General features: G+C 43.6%; 1 protein-coding gene across 2 annotated transcripts in view; it reads left to right on the top strand.

The window, feature by feature from the left end:
- The window catches only part of ctnnal1 (catenin (cadherin-associated protein), alpha-like 1), a 143,734-nt gene that overhangs the window by 76,876 nt on the left and 43,902 nt on the right, over positions 1 to 22,956 (top strand). For both annotated transcript variants that reach the window (XM_080443275.1, XM_080443274.1), the window contains exons 2-4: positions 3,435 to 3,624; positions 17,138 to 17,340; positions 20,203 to 20,322. In XM_080443275.1, coding sequence (XP_080299401.1) covers positions 3,435 to 3,624; positions 17,138 to 17,340; positions 20,203 to 20,322 — 513 coding nt within the window. The remainder of the gene's footprint in view (positions 1 to 3,434; positions 3,625 to 17,137; positions 17,341 to 20,202; positions 20,323 to 22,956) is intronic.

The raw sequence follows: 22,956 nt of genomic DNA, 5'->3' as shown, positions 1-22,956 counted from the left end.
TTTCTCGACGGTTAAGGTGTACCAGGCGGCCATTTCCGCTTGTCACGTGGGTTTCGATGACATGACGGTTGGCCGACATCCGCTGGTGCGTAGTTTTATGAACGGTGCCAGGCGGGCCAGGCCGGTCTCTAGGCCTCTGTTCCCGGCCTGGGACCTGGCGGTGGTGCTGGGGGCGCTTTGCCTCCCACCGTTCGAGCCTTTTCACTCTATGGATCTGGAGATCGTTAGTCTCGAAACGGTTCTTGTGGTTGTTTTCACTACAGCTACACGGGTCAGCGACATACATGCGCTCTCAGTAAGTTCGGAGTGCATGAGGTTCTTGGGAGGCGACAGCAGGGTTTGGTTAAGCCCAACATGGCGTTTGTTCCCAAGAACGGAATGGTGACCCAGACACCGGTTGAGCTGATAGTTTTTCATCCGCCTCCTTTCGCTTCGGCAGAGGATAGGCGGCTGCACTGTCTCTGCCCAGTGAGGGCGTTGAAGCTCTACTGCCAGAGGACGGCGGTCGGCCGGTCGTCGTCGCAACTTTTTGTCTCCTTCGGCCCAGATGGTCGGAGGAAGGCAGTGACTAAGGCGACGCTTTCTAGATGGAGTGTGGATGCCATTTAGGCTGGCCTACGTCAGTAGTGGCGCTCCAGTTCCAGAAGGACTGAAGGCTCACTCTACTAGAGGCGTGGCTACTTCCTGGGCCCTCTCCAGGGAAATGTCGGTCCAGGAGGTGTGCGCGGCCGCAAACTGGTCGTCTCCATCGACTTTTGCGGTTTTCTACAGCCTGGATGTGGCAGCGGCGTCAGTGGCGCACGCTGTACTGGGCATAGCGGCTGTCTCTAGTTAGGGTAGGGGAGGTTAGGCAGGTCTTTTGTGTAACCCGCCTTTGTTCCCTTCTCTACCTTCCTTCTCTTGAGTCCCCTCGGAACCACCGTTGGTAGGTTTCCAGGGGAGGAGGCCCTGTTTCCTTGTTTTCACTTATGGGTCAGACTTGTGTCTGTTCATTAGATGAATAGGCAGACTTGGTCTGTCAGGGTCCTTTTCTTTCAATTATATACCGCACCCCGGCCCGGGGCGCCCGTGAGGCCGAAGGTCACGTCCAGGGGGACGGGGCCTTATGGCTAGGGGGCGTGCGGACCTGAGATTCGGTATGGCTATAAGCCCAGGGGGGTTTATGCATCCCATAGTGAGTATGTTACGGAGAATTGACAAGAAACTCAGGGTTACGGATGTAACCCCGGTTTCTTTAGAATTCGGAGTAACATACTCACCTAACACCCCTGTTTGTGTGCATCTGCATGCAGGAAGCGTGTTAAAGAGGATGAGCCACGTCACGCAAGAGGTTTTATACCTCTTCCGGTCTACCGGACACGTGACATACCCTTCTCAGCCAATGAATGGCCCGGGAGTTTATGGTATGTAGCTCTGCATCAACGCCAGGGGGCGGTGATATCCCATAGTGAGTATGTTACTCCGAATTCTAAAGAAACCGGGGTTACATCCGTAACCCTGAGTTGTTATTGTAAAGCACTTTGTAACTTGTTTTTGAAAGGTTCTATATAAATAAAGTAATTATTATTACTTTGTTAGAGACAGATAAAGAATGGTGGGTGGGCGATTTGGTTTGACCTCATAGTAGGCCTATTCCTGAAAAGTATAAAACTACACTTTCAAAGTCAGAAGCCGTATTTTGTACAATAAAACAGACGTAAGTTGACCAAAAAACACCGCCAAGGATTTCTCCACAAATCCGCTGCTGGCCAGCTAGTTCAGTAGATTTGGCCTGGTGTGTGTGCCAGGACTGCCAGCCAGGCCGGTTTAAACCAGCAGGGTCTGATTCCTGTTGTCAAAGCTGCATATTTTGTCCGGATTAACGCCACAAGAATCTCTCTGAAGTTATCGATCTGCTTTAATGCAGAACTTTGACTTCAGAGGGCATCTGTATGCGTTTTCTTTTTTTTTTGCCTAGACCCCCCGACATCAAGCCAGTAAGAGCATGTTTCACTCATTAAAGAAGGTAAAGGGCACCGGCCTACTCGGGGCCATGCATGTTAGGATTAATGATGTGAAGTGGGGAATACTGTACACAGTACTCTGTGATGCCAGGTGAGTCTCACAGTAGGAGGTCAGACACAGCAGGCTTTGACTTTGGTCTCATTACTAGGGATGGGTATCGATTGGGTTTTATCCGATACCGGTGCTAAACCGGTATTTTTTAAATGGTGCCGGTGCCTTAACGGTGCCAGAACCGATACCGTGCCATTTCTTGGATCCTCTTCTAGTGATAACATGACGTCAGAGATCCACAGGTTAAGCTATAGCGTTATTAGACCCACAACAGAACGTGATGATGCATGTGACCAGTTAATCAGCACACACGCATGCACGCAGGCACGCACGCAGGCAGGCACGCACGCACACACACAACATCCCAAGAATTCCGCCTGAGACCACCTGCAGCCATGGAGCAATTAAAATCCCCCCCTGTCGTGCTGATACCATCACACACACACACACACACACACACACACACACACACACACACACACACACACACACACACACACACACACACACACACACACACACACACACGCTGTTAACAGCTGGAGAGGTTTTTACTTAGCAGAAGGGAAACAATCAATGCATAATTGATGCTCACACCATTCATAATTGATGCCTTCAATCGCTGCTAAGAGGTCCTTGTGTGCGTGTGCAAAACGTGTATGTGTATGTGTATGCGTGTGAAGGTGCCATGATTTGTCTTTGTATAAAATCGTATTCTTTGGCAAGCGGGCAGCCAACACTATATTGCAGACAAGACACAGCGGCTTTTCATCAAAGTTGTGACTCCCAGTATGCAGTACAATATCCCTCCTACTGTATGTATGTATGTATGTATGTATGTATGTATGTATGTATGTATGTATGTATGTATGTATGTATGTGTGTGTGTGTGTGTATGTATGTATGTATGTATGTATGTATGTGTGTGTGTGTGTATGTATGTATGTATGTATGTATGTATGTATGTGTGTGTGTGTGTGTGTGTGTGTGTGTGTGTGTGTGTGTGTGTGTGTGTGTGTGTGTGTGTGTGTGTGTGTGTGTGTGTGTGTGTGTGTGTGTGTGTGTGTGTGTGTGTGTGTGTGTGTGTGTGTGTGTGTGTGTGTGTGTGTGTGTGTGTGTGTGTGTGTGTGTGTGTGTGTGTGTGTGTAACAGGAAGGAAGTCTGTGTCCAGATAAGCCAATGGGAGCGCTCTTATCTGGGAGCAAGAAGTGTGCTCATTACAGCGTTGGGTGACCTTTGACCTGCTCTGAGGATCTAATGTGCAACAGTATATCTGTTGATCATGGGATATTTTACTTTTTTTTAAATTTGCGACCCATAGAAATATGTGTGCGACACTGGTCTAAACGTCCCTGTCCATCCTGTGCGTTTCCCTGCAGATCACCACTCTGATCAACCACAAAGACAAGCCCAAGAAGTCGGAGCGCACGCTGGCCGCCATCCACCGGGTGGGCCAGGCGGTCAGCGTGGCCGTGGGCCGCTTCGTGGCCGTGGGCGAGGCCATCGCCGCCGAGAACCAGGAGCTGAAGGACGAGATGGGACAGGCCTGCTTCGAGGCGCGCAGAGCAGGTAGGGTCACTTTCCAAGTAAACTCCCTCGGAAAAAAGCAAGGTCTTATAGGCACACCTGATCAGCTCATAGACGGGTGCGTATAGGTAGGGATCAGACGTATAGAATAAAATAAAATGACCCGCGCACCGTCTTCACTTGCACAATAGGGAAAATAGGGACTCGTTTTTAAGGAAAAATTAAAAACTGATCCAAAACAAAATTATATGATATTTCTTAATCATTTCACCCAAAATATTTATAACAAATTATGACTATTAAAATAAAAATAACACTGTCTGTCAGTTATGTAACATAAGAGATTTACATAGGTTTAAATGGGATTAAATCTGACTTAGGCCAAAATAATTGTAAAAAAATTGCCTAAATCAGTAAATAATTTGGCCTAAGTCACAAAACCATGTGACTTAGGCCAAAAAAAAAGCCTATTTTGGCCTAAGTCTAGGGAGTTAGGCCATTATACTAAAGGGGGAGGGAACAGCATGATCCTTTTCAATTGGGAGATGGGCAATTTGACCAGAGGTGGCCAGAGTCATGAGGAGCTGACTTAGGCAAAAATATCATTTTCCTCCAAATATTAATTAGGCCATTAGTTTAGCAAGGTGACGAATTGTAAGGATCATGCAATTGTGGAATGAGCAACACCGCTAAACGTGTGCGAAGCGCCTCACCAAACATTAGCCAAAATCCCCCAATATGCCTAAATTGTAATTTATTTTCAACACTGATGTTGTTGAATGCATTGTATTACTCGACGACACTGAAAATGAGTTTAATTACTCAGTGTAATTTTGAGAATACATAAATCATGAATGAATGAATGGATGGGTTCATCATTCTGACGTTTCAATTCATTGCGTCTTGTCACGCCTCTTTTTGAACGGGAGTGTTGTAACCCTGCCCGCAGCAATGTGTTTTGCAATTTGCGTGTGTTTGTTTGTTTACTAAGATTTATTCGAGCTCGGACGGATGAGCGGATTTTGGTGGAAATGATTAATGAGAAATAAAAATCTTATGAAATGAGAAATAAAGTATGGCAAGACACTTCAAGCGAAAGTGAAAGTACAACTCTGCAAAAAAAAGGTTCCCTTACAGTTTTTGCTTGGGTCTAATTATTTCTCCCTAAAATCCATGGTGTGTGTGTGGTGTGCAGGGGTAGCTGGGTCAGGACAGCGAGCTTCCACTTTGAGTCACACAGTTGTTTGTTCAATAGCAGGCAGACACTGGCTGCCCAGTCAGCGATACGAGTAACATCAACACAACTCTGCACATACGGGCGGACAGTGCCCCTACCCACCACTACCGCAGAGGTTGTGGGTTCAAATCCAAAGTGGTGGACAGCAGCCATTTTGGAGAAAAATTGGGCCTCTTCCTTACTTCCCTCACAGGTGTTAAGGATGATTCTAATGAAGGCTCTGTTCCATTTAGTGTAGCACAGTGGTTCTTTACATTACAGTGGTTTACATTTTCAAGGACCCCCATGACTCTGAGAGTATACAAATGGAACCAAATGGACCCTTCCGGGTCCATTTGGTTCCATTTGTACACCCTCAGTGTTACACACCCGTATGGGAGACATTTGGAACCCCCCTTCAAGGAACCATGAGGGTCCCTGGACCACACTTTGAGACCCACTTGGCGTAGCAGAGTGTTTCCAGTGAGCCAACATGCAACAATATCAGCACCCTGACTCTGTTTGTCCGGAATGGAACACAACCCTAATCAGCATCACCTGTGAAGGGAGTAAGAAGTGGCCCAATTCCTTTCCAATATGGCTGCTGTGCATATAGCCTATTGTCCCACGTTCGGGGGGGGGGGGCTCTTAAGTCCTCCCGGTGGGGGCTCCTCACTGGCAGGTGAGTCAGTAGTATACAACAACACACACTGATTTTCATAACGACTAAATTAAGAAAAAGGGGTAGGAAAAAAAAGCACAAAAAAATGTAATGTCCAGTCCTATGACAGACTTCCTGTGGGTTATTAACCAACCAAAACATACGGTGGAATTAGAGACAACTGTATTGAAAATGTTGATCCAGATCCTGTTGATTAACCCTGCTGTATCTCTCATTTGTCTTACTACTCTTGCTAATTTCCATGTTTCTACCACTTCTCCTCCTTTTTCCTCTTACACTTACCCATAGAAGACTCTACAACATGCATTATGAGCTTTTGAATATCATACACGCCAACAGCATTTTTCAGTAGCTGCCACAGTTACTTAATGTAAATCTTATATAATCTTCTATATGCAACAATTTTAGTTGGGAACAGTTCGAGCATATCGTCTCTTGTCGGGGTGGAAACCTCACATGTCCAAAACTGTTGCTTTTCAGGATTCAAAGTCAAAAACTGCAATAGTAGCAGATCTGTGTGAACGCTGTAGTGTGATCAGGTAGGGCGTTAATTTACGTTAAAAACTCAAAAAGTTAGAGTATGGAGATAAGAGGTTTCTGCCCGACAGCAACGATATTAACCCTTTAAGACCGGGAACGCATCTGTGTCATTTTAGATTTCTTTGGGCTATTCAAAAATAGCAGATATACAAGCTCATGTGTGTTTTAAAGCTAACTTTTTTTAACTCCGATCTGTGCTTCTGGGGGTCCCTGGAACAACATATTTTGAGAAAGGGGTCTGCGGCCAAGTACATGTAATTTTGGGGGTCCTTGACATGGAAAATTTGGAGCACCACTAGAGATATAGCACTTAAGTTTTGTTAAAAAAACTGCACAAATTTCTAAAATAGCAGATCTATAAGCACTCGGTGCCGCGCTATGAGCTTGTATATCTGTTATTTTTGAATAGCCAAAGAAATCATAAAAAGACGCCGATGCGTTCCCGGTCTTAATGGGTTAAAGTGCAAAGAAAAAGTAGTGGAGGAGAAAGAAAGAAAATAAAAAGTAGTGGAGGAGGGAGGAGGAGTGAATAGAAGTGAAGGAGGCTGAGCGGAGCGGAGCACCGGGCCGGAGGGCCCAGGCTGCATCATGGGTAAAGAAAGTGCTGTGTCAGGGTTGTTCTTCTAGCAGGATGCTGCTGGATACTGTGTGTTCCAGCCAGGCCGTAGGGGTGAGGGGGCTATTGTGTTCTTCTATAGCAGGGGTATAGTAGGCAACCTTAGGCACGGGTGCCAACATTGGCACAGGGGAGGGTGGTAGCACCGTGTGCCCCCTCTCCTCTCCTCTCCTCCGCTCCCTCATGGGGTTGCTGTGGTGTTATTTACAGCTCCTTGTGTGTGTGTGTGTGTGTGTGTGTGTGTGTGTGTGTGTGTGTGTGTGTGTGTGTGTGTGTGTGTGTGTGTGTGTGTGTGTGTGTGTGTGTGTGTGTGTGTGTGTGTGTGTGTGTGTGTGTGTGTGTGCGTGCGTGCGTGCGTGCGTGCGTGCGTGCGTGCGTGCGTTTGTATTACTAGACCTTTGAGGACCAACAGTCCCCACGAGTATGGTACAATTTGAGAAGCAGACGTTGTGAGGACCATTTTCCTCACGAGAGAAATGGTTGTTTTACGGTTAAATAATATTTTGGGGAATTAGGAAAAGATTCAGGTTTGGGGTTAGACATTAGAGGTTAGGTTTAGCGGTATAGGAATAGAGTTATGCCCGATTCGGCAGGTAATTTTTACTGCAATTTTCAATGCCGTCCTAAAATTGGTATGTCCTCACAAGTATAGTAATACAAAACGTGTGTGTGTTTGTGTATTGCGGAGGAGCGATGTAGATTATAAAGAGCTGAACAGAAGCCAAGGTTTAACCATTTTTATATTTTTTCAAAGAAACGGCATATCTACAAGCTCCCAGCTTGTGAGCTTGGTAGATATGCTATTTCAGAGACTGAATCACCAAGCAGAAGTGTCAGAAAGAACCACGAGAATACAGTATCCTACTTGAGTACTTTAACTTATAATATTTACTCAAGTAAGAAGTAAGAAGTAGCAGTTACTTACATATGGCTAAACATATGGTCCCATCCCGACCGGAACTATTTAATCATGGATATAGCGTACCATCCAATCATTCGGTGGTGGAAAAAGTACTAATTTCTTTCACATTTTTAAGTAAAAGTATCAATACTGCATACTGGCATTAAAATATACTTAATGTCCCCAAAGTAAAAGTACTAATTATGCAGAATGTTCCATTGCACAAGTTTTCAAATGTATAAAATTCCTTTGAAAATAGCAGATCTACAAGCTCACAACGCCTCGCTATTATTTAGTTATAGTTATTTCAAAGTAACTAGTACAAAGAATTGTAGTGGAGTAAAAAGTACAATAGTTGCCTCTGAGATGTAGTGGAGTAGAAGTAAAAGTTTTGAAAATTGGAAGTGCTCAAGTAAAAGTACCTCAAAATTGTACTGAAGTAGCCTACAGTACTTGAGTAAATGTACTTAGTTACTGAGTTCAGTTCTCCAAAGTGGTGAATATCTTTTCTTCAGAAGAACATTTTCTAGAGAAGACCCATGAGAGCAAAGAGCTTCAAAGTGAACTTCAATAGGACTGTGTGACATAACAGAATAAAACTCTGTGCTTCTTTTTCTCTGGAATTGGATGTTTGGGGGGATTTGAAATCCCTGCATCACATAGAAGACACAGAGCAAGTGGTGTACTGTGCATGTTTTCTACTGAAAAAGAAAGAAAGGAAACGTGTATTGTATTGTATCATCCCACTAGGGGGCGGATAACCTTTCTGCATTCACCCTGCAGATGGGCTATAGCTCAGAGGGCTCGGTGCGGGAGCTGTTAGGGGTTAAGTGTTTTGCTCAGGGACACTTCGACACGTAGTCGGGAAAGCCGAGGGTTGAACCGGTGACCTCTGCTTACCAGACGGCCTCTACCTGCTCAGATAGCTACTGTAACTTTAAGTACCTTTTCCACCACTGAATGATAGTAGTGGAGTACAAATACTTAATCAAAGACCAACCTACATGTGATTACTGATTTCAGAACATACTGTAGCCCAAAAACATTTACATGAAAAAACTACAATACCGTACAATACACTTCCCAGCCCTGCCCACAGGGGAGAGGGGGGAGTGGCAAGGACCAATCTATATTTGACAGAGTGATAAACGGAGAGAGAGAAAGCTTGGCGTGTTGTCAGGGTTTATTGTTGGTCCAGGAATAGAGGCAGTGTACCAGAGGGAACGGTATGTATGACCACATGTGTTCCGCCAGATCCCTCCCCTCCCCTGCTTCTCTCCATTTCCACAAAAAGACAAAAGTCTAAAAATGACCCCCCTCACATCACTCTGACCTTGTATCGGCCCCTCCGCCCCCAAAGCACCGTCATCTGGATGTAAAAGCTGCCTCTCTGCACTCTGTTAGCAGAGCCCTCCCTTATCATATCTGCTAGCTTACAGTAGCTCTGATCAAGTCACACATCATACATGTCTATGAAATATGCAAAAGAGCTATGCTTGCAGCTGAAATCATGCCGAGCAGACAGGTTTCTGCTGCCGTGATCATAGGGAGCGCTCCCTCCCTGTTCTTATGATCACAGTAAACATCTAAGCCTCCTGCATCTGAAAGTTTGATGGAATGCATTTTTACACGTGACACGTAACATTCTGATACACATTTCCTATCCGACAGGATGTGCTACAGGATGTGTTTAAATCAGTGGCCAAACCTCCTACAATTAGACTGAAACAATATGGCATTATTGGGTCATTGTTTGGATAATTGTGTCGATGCAGCCCTGGTGATAACAGGTTTATGTAACTGAAGCCAGTATAGCAATGCATTTAATCCTCCCAACTGAGCCATCCTCAAAACACTGAGGGTTTGGAAAAACCCCACAACAAAAGATAAGATACTGGCTGGAGGGAATACTGGAGGGAGAGAGAGAGGCAGAGGCAGAGGACGAGAAAGAAGAATGAGAAAGTGTGTGTGTGTGTGTGTGTGTGTGTGTGTGTGTGTGTGTGTGTGTGTGTGTGTGTGTGTGTGTGTGTGTGTGTGTGTGTGTGTGTGTGTGTGTGTGTGTGTGTGTGTGTGTGTGTGTGTGTGTGTGTGTGTGTGTGTGTGTGTGTGTGTGTGTGTGTGTGTGTGTCTCACTTAATCCATTAAGATCTGAGGCCGATTCTACAAAATGTCTGTTTTTAGAATGTCTTCCAAAAACTGTTTTTTTTTTTAAATGTATGTTACTATGTCAGTGGTTCTCAAACTTTTTCATGTCAAGGACCCCAAAATCTTTGGCTACCGACCCCCATCTCAAAATATTTTGTTCCAGGGACCCCTCAGAAGCAAAGATTTGAGTTCCAAATGTTCGCTTTAAAAATATATATTCAAAGATTTGCACACATTTTTACGATTTCACAAAAATAGCAGATCTACAAGCTCATAGCGCGGCACTCGGTGCCGCGCTATGAAGTTGTAGATCTGCTATTTTTGAATAGCCAAAGTGTAAAATAATGCTTTTTAGCTCAAATCTAAAAATGACACGGATGCTTCTCCAGGTCTTAATGGGTTAATCCATTAAGACCTGAGTCTGTTTCAGTTTCCTGAAAAACGTATGTTGCTATATCAGTGGTTCTCAAATTTTTTCATGTCCAGGACCCTAACAAATTGGCTGCGAACCCGACCCCCATCTCAAAATATTTTGTTCCAGGGACCCCCAGAAGCAAAGATTTGAGATAACAAATGTTTGCTTTAATATATACATATTATATTCAAAGATTTGCAAAAGAAAATAAGCTTGTATATCTGCAATTTTTTTTTATAGCGAAGTATAAAATAATTGTTAAAGTGGTTAAAGTCAAAAAATGACACAGATGCTCTCCCGGTTTTATGGGGTTAAGTGGAAGGAGAAAATCCTCTAGGTTCACTCAGTCTGCACTTCAGACATCTCTCTAGACAGACAGACGAGGCCAGACCTTTCTCTGACACCACAGAATGATTAACGTCTCCTCCTTCTACAGTATATATGTGTCCATTTTTGAAAAGCTGATGAATTCATTTTACTGGCATTGACATTGAATAAAACCACTTCTTTGAGAGAGTTTTGAAGTGTTCTTCTTCTTCGAGCAAGACAGAGGAGAGGAGAGTTCAGCTAGTTAGTGGCAGTGGTGGAAAAAGTAGGCTACTTACTGTACATGTTTTACTTAAGTTAAAGTATCAATACTGCAATGTAGAAGTACTCTGTTACAAGTAAAAGTCCGTAATAAAAAATTTACCTGAGTAAAAGTACAAAAGTGATGGTATCCAAACGTACTTAAAGTACCAAAAGTAAAAGTACTAAAATGTTTGAAAATATCTACAAGCTCACAACGCGTCGCGTTGTGAGCTTGTAGATCTGATATTTTCAAATAGCTTACGTATAAAATAGGGCTAAAGTGGTTAATGTATGTTTTATAATGTAATGATTTATATCTGCAAAGCAACTAGTAACTAAAGTTTTCAAATAATTGTAATGGATTAAAAGCACAATATTTGCCCCTGCCCTGAGATGTAGTGGAGTAGAAGTAAAAGTACTGACAACTGAAAATACTCTAGTAAAGTAAAAATACCTCAAAATTGTACTCACTGTAAGTACAGTACTTGTTCTTTGAGCAAGACGGAGGAGAGGAGAGAGTTCAGCTAGTTAGCGGGATTGACGGCCTGCAGACACCTATAGCCTCTGGGAGGAGAAGCTAACATGGGTTCTCTTGCCTTTTTGCACCGTAATTAATTCATTAGATGAAGGGAGATTTATAGCATTAGCTTAATTAGCTTCTCGTCGTCGTGTGAGATTAGACGAGGCGGTTTGGCACTATGCTCTCTCTCTCTCTCTCTCTCTCTCTCTCTCTCTCTCTATTTCTCTGTCTGTCTGTCTGTCTGTCTGTCTGTCAGGTGAAAAAGCTTTGAAAGTCCTCAAAATAAAATTGTCTTTTTCGGCTCGAAACCTCATATGTCCAAAACTGTTAATTTTCAGGATTCAAATTCTAAAGCATCAAAAGCAGCAGATCTACAACCTCGAAACGGGTCGCTTCGTGCCACGTTTCAAGCTTGTCAAAATATTTAGTTCCAGGGACCCCCCAGAAGCAAAGATTAGAATTAGAAATGTTTGCTTTAAAAAATAAAAATTTAAAAGATTTGCACAAACTTTGCACAAAAAATTGCAGATCCACAAGCTCATAGTGCGGCACTCGGTGCAGCGCTATGAGCTTGTAGATCTGCTATATTTTTGACTAGCCAAAGTACAAAAGGTTAAAGTGGTTAACGTTATTGTGATATTAACACAATTTGCTATATTAACACATTTTCCCCGGACCCCACTTTGAGAACCAATCAAGTAGGGCATTAATCTACGAAAAAACACAAAAAGTTAAAATATGGAGATAAGAGTTTTCTGCCCCGACAGCAACGATATGTGAAAAATGATAATGAATAGAGATCTGCTGATTTAAGATTCTTCTCAGAGATGCGGTATTAGCTACAAAGCTTTTCCCCATCTCTTTCTGTAAAATAATGATATTGTAATACTAATCCCCATGAGTGATGATGTGAATGGCAGATTGAAGATTTATGCCAAGCAGAAGAATAATAATGTCCTCAGTAGTAGTTCTGTCTGTCTGTCGGGATTCATCCCTATTGAAGTGGAATGACAGGAAAGAACGTCAGAATGAGGACGCAGAATGAAAAGGCCTGTGCATACAGAGACACCAGTGGTGTGAAGTAACTAAGTACATTTACTCAAGTACTGTACTTAAGTACAATTTTGAGGTATTTACTTTTACTTCTACTCCACTACATCTCAGAGGCAAATATTGTATTTTTTACTCCACTGCAATTATTTGAAAAATTTTGTTGAGTTACTTTTTGATTATTTTGATTATTATTACAAAACATACAGTAACCACTTCAGCCCTATATTTTTTTTTTGGCCATTTGAAAATAGACGATCTACAAGCTCACAATGCGCCACGATGCGACGCATTGTGAGCTTGTAGATCTGCTATTTTCAAAATATTTTTATATATATAAATATATATTATATATATATTTGAAAACTTGTGAAACGGGACATTCTGCATAATGAGTACTTTCTATTTGTGGTACTTTCAGTGCATTTTGATGCCGATACTTTTGTACTTTTACATAGTATTTCCATATTGCAGTATTGATACTTAACACATCGGGTGCCGAACACGGTCTGGACCGTGTTTTCACAGAGTAGCGCATTGGTGCCGAACACGGTCCAGACCGTGAAATATGTCTTTTTGTTTTTTTCGTTTTTCTCCACACGGGCGGGGCTAGAGCAGCTCTGGGAGTACCCATTGTGATCTTGAGAAGGATAGGTCAGATAGATCACCGGAAACAAAAACATGGCTCCCATCCACTTCCTGTCTATTTCCTTCTTTAAAACACCTATATCTCCGAATCTGTTTCCGGTGGGGAAAACCGGTCATGCGCGATGCGCGATCCCCCCCATTGTAACTCGCGAGTGAAATGTTATCGTTCCAGGCTGTAGCCAGGGTCATCGCGCAACATGAATGGATGTTTTTTTTTTTACATGGATTTGCTCCTCGTGGAGTCTAGAGCTTTAAACAGCAAAGCGCAGTCAATGGGGAGAATGCTGGCAATACGTTGGGTGCCAGTGGCAACGTAAGTTCTTATGAAAAAATGCTGGCACCCAATGTGTTAAGTAAAACATTAGAGTACTTTTCCCACCACTGTTCCCTATTGAAGCGGAATGACAGGAAACGTGGATAAATAGGACGCAGAATGAAAAGGCCTGTTGGTACAGAGAGACTCACAGATGGTACAGTACTAGGGATGGCTCTCTGTTCACATTTTAACGTCTTCAGTACCCATGCACTGGTGAGTGTGAGGAGATTGGAGCGTGTGTGTGTGCGTGTATGTGTGCGTGCATGTGAAGGGCTTACAAATGGCCGGCCTCTCCAAAAGGAGGGGCAAGCAGTTCGCCAGGTACTGCTCAGTATGAGCTATCATAGGGAGCCGCTCAATTTGGAGGAGGCGTTGTTTTCCTTTACCCATGGTTTTATGTCTGACAAGTATGTCAACTGTGTTGTATGTAACAATGTTCTGCCGTCGAGGCACTTTTGTAACTGGTTGTTTTCCTATTGTCTGACTGCACTGGCAGTGCTTACGTACAGTATGTCCTACGTACAAGGCATTCTTGTACTTCTGTTTATGTGGACATAAATACATATTTCGTGTGTGCGTGCGACTGTGTGTGTGTGTGTGTGTGCGTATTATCTTTGTGAGGCTGGTCTGGATGGATTCAGCTGGTCGGTGGGATCAGGCATTGAAGAGCAGCCCGTCGGATGCAATCAGACCCTCTTTCTTTAAAAGAGCAGCCAGAACCACAGAGCCAGACAGCACGGCCAGATAAACAGATCTCTCTCTCTCTCTCTCTCTCTCTGTCTGTCTGTCTGTCTGGTCTCTCTCTCTGCCTCTGTCTCTCTCTGTCTCTCTCTGTCTCTCTGTCTGTCTCTCTCTCTCTCTTTTTCTCTCTCTCTCTCTCTCTCTCTCTCTCTCCATCCCTCATGCTGTAGACACTCATGCTTTCCCTCTCCTCTGTTGATAGAGACTCTTTTGGCAATGGGTGTATTATTTTTTTTTCTTTTGTATGGGTGTATATTTCCTCCCTCTTTTGGGCTTCTTTTGGTGCACTGAGTTGTGTATGTCAGTGTGAGAAAGAGAGAAAGGGGGAGGAGGGAGGGGGGGGGGGCATATTACTGCATATTTAAGCAGAAGCGGTGTGTCTTCTGTTATGAATGTTGCCTTGTTCACAGCCTTCTCTCATCTCAGAGGAGAAAAGCCTGGTGTCACCACCTATAATGCAGAGTTTCTATAGGGGCGGGACTTCAGTCGTATGTACTTCTCCCCGGAAACAATCCTTTTTTGACCAATCACAACACTTGTTTCATTCACTTAGAATGTAAACAGATTTCTAAAGCCTCAATGTCATTTTCCTTGTAGCGGTATACTTTAAAAAAGATAACTTATGTTGTTATAATATCAGTGGTTCTCAAACTTTTTCATGTCAAGAAAGGACCACCCAAAATTATACGTATTTGACCCCATCTCAAAATATTTTGTTCCAGGGACCCCCCCCCCCTAGAAGCAAAGCTTTTAGTTACAAATGTTCGCTTTAAAATATATATATATTCAAAGATTTGCACACATTTTCAAAAAATTTCAAAAATAGCAGATCTACCATCTGCTATTTTTTAATAGCCTAAGAAATACTTTAATATAGTGTCTTATTGCATTTCACATAGTACTTGTCCTTTCCTGGTACCCTATGAATATAATTTAGTCTTCATTGTTAGCGTTGCAAGGTGATGACAGTTGGCAGCTGTATTCATTTGGACTTGATTGCATCATACACTATTTATACCTCACTTCCTGTTGTCTTGACACAACGCTGAGGAATCGAAACGCCTCCGTTGCGCTGTCCATGGAGAGGTAAATAATGTGAAAAGGATATTTTATTTATGTGCTGGCTGTTTTTCTCAGTTTCACAAGATGTTCCCCTAGAGCTGTGGTTTTCAACCAGTGGTCCTTGAGGGGGTTCCAGGTGGTCCCCAGCTAAATGATGGAGAGTTGGTAACCAAAATGGACCCTTATAGATCTTAAACTCTTGAGAGTTTAAAATGAAACCAAATGGACCCATATAGTGCTTTACTTCAACACGACTCCACATAATCAGTCGATAAAACCCTCCCCAACTCTCCACTATTGATCTCTTAGCACCTGTATTTCATTGCATTTCTTTTTAAACTAGTGAGATGGAGAGGAAATGAAACCAGGGGTTTCAGCACTGTTTAATAAAGTAATAATAATGCCCCTAACTAACTAACAGTCGCCTGGGAGAAGAAGAGAAAAAGTTTTGACTTAATATCAAAAAGTTAGAATGAAATCTTACATAATTATGTATGAGGTCATGTAATGATAATAATAATGAATTGCATTTTTATAGCTCTTTTCTAAGTACTCACTTACTCAAAGCGCTTTACAATGGTTCATTCATTCATACATTGGGAGGTGAAGCGGCGAACAATCAACGCCGGCGTCCTCACCTCCCACATTCACATACAATCACCATTCACACACACATTCACACACCGATGGCGGAGGAAACCATGGAATTAGGGGTTCAGCGTCTTGCTCAAGGACACTTCGACACGAACTCTGGGGGAGCCCGGGATCGAACTGGGAACCTCGCTGTTCCCATCCGGCTGCTCTACCGGCCACTCGACCCCTGAGCCACTGCCACCCAGAGTATTATGCGTATAAGCCTATAATTGCCATATCTCGGATGTCTGTGGGTCTTTCTGTCTGTCTGTGTGTGCATGTGTGTGTGAGTGTGTGTGTGCACGTGCGCGCGTGTGTGTGTGTGTGCGGGCTGGCCTGGGGTTTTGCAGGGATGGGTGCACCCCCCGGGTCCGTAGCAGAACAGCTAACCACGTCCCATCATCATGTCTCTGCCGGGTTTCTGCCCGACAGCAAATGATATGCATCTGGATGCTATTTGTGTGTATGTGTGCATTATGTATTATGTATATAACAATATGAACGTCTGCAGAATGTGTTATGATCACTGAGAGAGAACGTGGTGTCTCTGGGGCTTCTTGTTCTTGTTCTTCTTCGGCGCCGCAGAGAAAACAAACAAGCGGACGACTCTCGTACTGGAATGACAATGACTAGGGTTGTAAACAATGCACGTCATGATGATAAAGTAGCCTGGTAGTTTCACAACCTCCACTGTCTGTGCATTGGTCTTGCGGTGGCAGATGGATGGCTCCACAACGTTATCTCCCCCGGCCCGCGGCTCGGCTCGGCCCCGACCAAACCCCTCTCTCTCTCTCTGAGCTCAAAGTGTCAACCCTTACATGGCAGCAGCATATCATACTGAAGCCTAGCTTTTTGAGAGGGGCTGCTGACTGCTGCCGCTCTGCCAGTCAATCTGCCCTCTCTTCCTCTTAACCCAGTAAGACCTGAAGCCGATTCTGCAAATGTCCCCTATAAATCCCAACAGTTTTCTGAAAAACGTATGTTTCTATATCAGTGGTGCTCAAACTTTTTCATGTCAAGGACCCCCAAAATTATATGTATTTGGCCGCGGACCCCCATCTCAAAATATTTTGTTCCAGGGACCCCCCAGAAGCAAAGATTTGAGTTAAAAATGTTCGCTTTAAAAGAATATAAATATATTAATTTGCACACATTTTCTCGATTTTTCAAAAATAGCAGATCTACAAGCTCGTAGCGCGGCACTCGGTGCCGCGCTACGAGCTTGTAGATCTGCTATTTTTGAATAGCCAAAGTGTAAAATAATGCTTTGTTAGCTCAAATAAAAAAGTGACACAGATGCGTCCCAGGTCTTAATGGGTTAATAAACCTCTTGGGCAGTGTTTTTAATCTTGAAAAACCTCCGGCGACAAATACATACATTTGTGGGTTCCATCACATGAAAACCTTTTAGAATCACTGTTCTAATCATATCTAAATGAAAAGCACCAAAAAAAGAGAAAACCATGACCAAATAAAATAAACCGTCCTTTTTCCACTCAGGCGACGCCATAGCCCAGCTGACGGATGTGACCACGGGCGCGGCCACGCCGGTCCCTGCCCCGGTGGTGGACGGGCGCACCACGGTGTTCAGCGACCGGACGGGCATGGTGAAGGCGGCGAGGCTGCTCCTCTCCTCTGTCACCAAGGTCCTGGTGCTGGCCGACCGCATCGTCATCAAGCAAATCATCACCTCACGCAACAAGGTACTGCATGGGGCCATCTCTATAGACCAGGGTTTTCTCTAAAGTGGGTGCCGCCATGGCACCCTAGGGTGCTGTGATGATGTCCAGGAGTGCTGCGAAATACTTTGATAATATTTGGAATTTATCAATATCACTTCAGTTTAAATGTTAAAGCTGCACTACAGTATGCCAGACTTTAGCTTTCGAGTGTTTTTACATTGTGGTATTGGTACTTTTATCCACCACTGATGTTTATGCACATTTACTGTATTCTGTTCTGTGTTTCACCACACTGTCGCTCCTTAATGCTGGTTCTTTATGTGCACAATACAGTACATGCACACATGTTCACATAAACATTGATGCACAGTTTTGCACTTGCTATTACGCCAACTCCACCTTAAAGGAGTAGTTCATCCTAAAAATGTCTTATTTTCTATCAATGACACACCCCATGGAGCCTTGAATTCATGGAGATTATTATTATTTGTTTGTCGCATCCCTAAGCCAATAATTTGATGACCAGCGGAGACTCAATTGAGACTCTTCGACTCCGCCAGTCATCAATTTTTTGGCTTAGGAATGCGACAAAAACAAAATCAAATGAATTCAAGTCTCCATGGGGTGACTAATCGATTAAAAGAAAAGTCATTTTGGGGGTGAACTATCCCTTTTTAAAGCCGTTCTTTTTTCCTCTTGAGCTGGGAAAAGAAACGGATGTCTGGCTGTAATTGAAGGCAAACAGCACCTTTTAAACTGCTATATGAAACCAGGGCAAAAGGCCGTGGATCCATCCTGTACCTGGACATTCTCCTAGCTAAACGAGGTGCTGTGTATATATTACATTTATATATACTGTTAGACAGAAGCTAAGGGTGGAACACACTGCTGCATGGCCTCAATCACGTCTGGTTAGCTTTGTTTGGACAGACAAGTCGACAGCTCCCCGCTCCCCCCCCCATTACTGGCAAACGCAATTACATCCTCTCTGCCCTTTGCTGTCTGGCTCTTTGGTGAAAGCCAGAGGGCTGACTGTGTGCTGTGCTGTGCTGTGCTGGGCAGCATTAGCATTAGCGGCTAATTTAGTTTTAGTCACCGGAAAGGCTATACTTTGAATCTCTTGGGATTTCGCTGACATCATTGCATCAGTGTAACGTTAAACTATAAACTATTAAAATCTGAACTTCTTGGCATTCTTCTCTACATCTAATCTCTACATTGCAGAGATTATCTATCTCTCTCAAAAATATTTAAGATATTGCTTTGATGCTCATATTAACCTTAGGAAGTATTAAGGTTGTTTTTTATTTGCACATGCATTCCATGCATTCCATAGGGTTAGACCAGGGGTCTTCAACGTTTTCAGCCCAAGGACCCCCTAGCTGAAAGAGAGATGAAGCAGGGACCCCCGCTACATACATACTGTATAAAATCGTATTTTCATAGATTTCATAGACCAACACCAAACGTCTTTGCCGAAAATAGCAGATCTACAAGCTCACAGCGCCTCGCAGCGCGAGGCGTTGTGAGCTTGTAGATCTGCTATTTTTGGCTTAAGTTCTCTTCAGAATAAGGATAATAGGGTTAAGTGGTTAATGTAAAAAGAAAAAATCCAATCACACACAAGATGTGGCAGCCCCCCTGTAGTAACTCTGAGGACCCCCTAGGGGTCCCGGACCCCTGTTGAAGACCCCTGGGCTGCGCCACACATGGACAAATGACATCATCAACATGTGACGGAGCGGTCCCTATTGAGTGAAAGATGTACTATTTCTAAAATAAATAAAATATTGAAGGTGTTTTTAATTTCACATTTTTGTTACATAGGCCATTATAGTGTATTAAGGGATATACTGTAAGCTTATTAGCCAGGGATCCTTTTAAGTGGACTCTTATATATATACATTCATTCATGACTCTTCAATGTATTATGCACATTAGTTACATATGGGATGCATTCATCTTAATGTATTATGAAAATGTGTTCTATATTATGCACTTTATGTGTCTCCTCTCTTCTAATTCCCTGTCTAGCTTGTAAGTTCAAAGAAGGGCCAGCAATAATTAAGAATTTTACCCAACTTACCCCCAGCATCTGTATCGTGGGGAAAGCTGAAAATAGCCGATCGACAAGCTCACAGCGCTACACGTTGCAACGTGTTGTGAGCTTGATCGGCTATTTTCAGCGAAAGCCTTCCCCACAATTATATTAAACAGAAAAGACACTAGCATAGAGGCCTGAGGGACTCCGATCAACCATATGGGGTTTAAGTGGTTAAAGAATCTTCTTTGGTTGCGGCCATAGCTGAAAGTGTAGAGAGGCTATCTGCCTGGTATAGGCGATTTTTGCCTCTGCCAGCAGGGGGGGGGGGGGGCAAAGCAAACATATGAACATATATGTTTTTATGCAACTGTTGCATTGCAACATATTTATCATATGTGACATATTGAAAATTGTCCGCCTGCATATATGTATCTACATATATGTACACATGTATGTGCACATATTCATATATTTGGACATATACGCTACATATGAGACATATATTTCCCATATATGCACATATATGCCCATATATGAACTGAATATGGCATAATGCAGCATATATTCTGCATACTTGCCATATATTGACAAAAAATATATAAAAATTATAAAAACTAAAACATTATAATGAAAAAAAGAATACGATTTTTTAAATCGTCCGGCCGCCAGGGGGAGCAATTCCCCCCCCCCCCCCTATAGAATGGCCACTGCTGCCTAGTACGTCACTAGTTCCCCTCCCAGGCCGCCCATCTGTATACATTCATCATGACCATCTGAGCAGCCATCGGCATCAGGGTTAAGATGACACTGAATTTCCCCCCTTTCTGTCCTTCTTCTAGGTCCTGGTGACGTTGGACCATCTGGAGAGGGTCAGCACCTTCCAGGAGTTTGTCCAGATCTTCAGCCAGTTTGGCAACGAGATGGTGGAGTTTGCCCACCTGACCGGAGACAGACAGAATGTAAGTAAACCACCCAAGTGGTGTCCGGGGACCCCCAGCTAAATGATGGATACTTATGAACCAAATGGACCCTTATGGGTCTGTAACTCTGAGAGTGTACAAATAGAACCAAATGGACCCGTTAGGGTCCATTTGGTTTTTTTTGGTTTTTTTGGTTTTTTTTTGGTACATTAACATTGATTTTACAATTTAAATTGGGGTCCCAGAGATAGAAATGCTATTAAATGGCGGTCCGTAGCCTCTAATGCATGTCAAACTGGGGATCCTTTAAATTAAAATGGTTGAAAATCACTGCTAGAGCCGCAAACAATCTTCTCTTATGGGGGTCCCTGGCATATCTTTTCAAACGGGGGTCCGCGGGCTAATAAGTGTCAATTTGGGGGTCCTTGACATGAAAAAGTTTGAGAACCACTGCCGTCAGTTATAAAGTGTCTTTATACATAAATACACTTTATAACTGACTAAGTTATGGTACAGTAGTGAGCTGTTCCACTGAGCTTATGATGCATTATGACCAGCACTTATAATACTTCATAAACCCTCAGAACAAAGGGATTCTACTGTTGTGCCTCCGCCTTAAACGGCCAGTCCGGTGCGTCACAAGGGTAGGGACAATAGATGCATAAGAGAAGAACGCTGGAGCAGCACGGACAATTTAAGCCTTTTATTGATACAGTGCAAGTAAAAGATTGACTGACGTTTCGGTCGGTTTTACTTGTACTGTATCAATAAAAGGCTTACATTGTCTGTGCTGCTCCAGTGTTCTTCTCTTATACTTCATAAACCTTGTTTTAAGTTATTATGCGTACAAAGCCTTATAAGCAGAAAGTAGCCCACAGTAATGCACTGGAATGTGCCTCTGACACAATATGTGTCCTTTTCTCTTTTCTCCATCAGCCACTGTAGCAGCGCACACACGCACACGCACACTCACACTCACACTCACACTCACACTCACACTCACACTCTCACACACACACTCACACTCACACTCACACTCACACTCACACTCACACACACACACAGGGGCATTCTCATTTCAGAGAACATTGTCCTCTGGCTACTCTAGCAAGTGGCAGAACTAAACTAAAGCCGACTTCAATCCCCACAGTGTTTTCCGGGGGGAACCAACCAACCCAGATCAATAACACAACACGGCATTGTGAAATATTTACACTGCACTGAAAGAGTAACACAGTGCAGTGAGAGGGCTTTGCATTGAGGTCAGCACGGGTTCCTCAAACCTTTTAGCTGGAGATGCGGGACCCCAAACTAGTGACAATACCAGATCTACAATGCTCACTGCAACTGATTGCAATATTTGCCTCTGAGATGTAGTGAAGTAAAAGTATTGAAAATTGCAACTACTCCAGTAAATTTAAATACATCAAAATTGTGCTTAAAGCAGCACTATGTAACTTCTTTTTAATTAATGAAATATAATTGTGTCTGTATGGTAGATACAATAATTATAACTTATACAATTGGGTTGGTTGCATTTGGTCTCCCTGCTCTTCTATTGAGACATTTAGATGGTGTCAAAGTGTCATGTCTCACCTATAGACACAGGATCTGACACCAATTTCGACCTGATGGTCAAAGATTCATTTCATCCCCTCAGCGAGCCGAGCAGGGGATACATTTCAGCACTTGCGCAGGAAGCCGGGGTCAAATCCGGGGTAGAAGAGGAAAGTGCAGCTTTAAGTACAGTACTTGAGTACAGTTACTTTCCACCGTTGACTAGGAGTGATGTCAGCTGTGACTCCCCACGCGTCAGACCCTGTTTACAGCACAACAGAGCAGTGATACCATCCCAGCCAACAATGTCCTCCGCCTGCAATCCGTCAGCATATTTTGTCAAACAAAACCTTTGGCCGAGGGCCTCCGAAAAAGAGATATCACCCCATAACTTTTTTGGGGGGGGTTACGACCTTCGCACAGTTGGATGAGAAGAAGCACACTCATCCTCCTCACTAAAATGCAGACATTGATTCACACGTTATTAATGATATCGACTGCAGGAACTTCTCTAGAGGGAAAGAAAGGGAGTTTTGACAACCCAGTCGGCTCATACTTTGGTGTTTTGTAATAGCTGATCTACACCTCTGAATAATAGCTGACCTACAATCTCACAAGATTCTAGTGCAACACCAGCCTGCAAACAACACACATAAATCCGGTTGTATTTTGAAACACACATCCCGTCTCTCTCCCCACTATCGCTCTTTATTGCGGAAAGTGCCTCTTGGAAGGCATCACCTCCTCCTCCTCATCCCTTTCATTCACTCCCGCGTGCACGCGGTCCTTTTGGAAGTCCACCGGCTGTATCTATTCAGGCCGTGGCGAGCGCGCGGATGCAACCATAATGACAGATAATGCCGTCGTCCTTGTGGAGAGAGTTGATTCAGCTGTGGCTCGACTGTTGGCCGCCTCCTCGCTCAGAGGCTGAGAGGAGTCGGAGACACAGAGACAGCAGTGGGACAGACAGTAGATGTGCTGTCATCATCATCACTGCCCGTACGCCGTGTTGATTATTGGTCCATCGATCTGCGCATCATCGTGGACCCGGGGCGATATGGGTCTCACAACCTGTGGGTAAACAAACCAACACGCAGGATAAGTGTATCTAAAGTG

The sequence above is a fragment of the Gymnoscopelus braueri genome (genome assembly GCF_963280865.1).
Source record: "Gymnoscopelus braueri genome assembly, chromosome: 11".
Lineage (NCBI taxonomy): Eukaryota > Metazoa > Chordata > Actinopteri > Myctophiformes > Myctophidae > Gymnoscopelus > Gymnoscopelus braueri.
The sequence above is the reverse complement of the archived record's forward strand: the minus strand, read 5'-3'. Positions and strand labels throughout refer to the sequence as shown.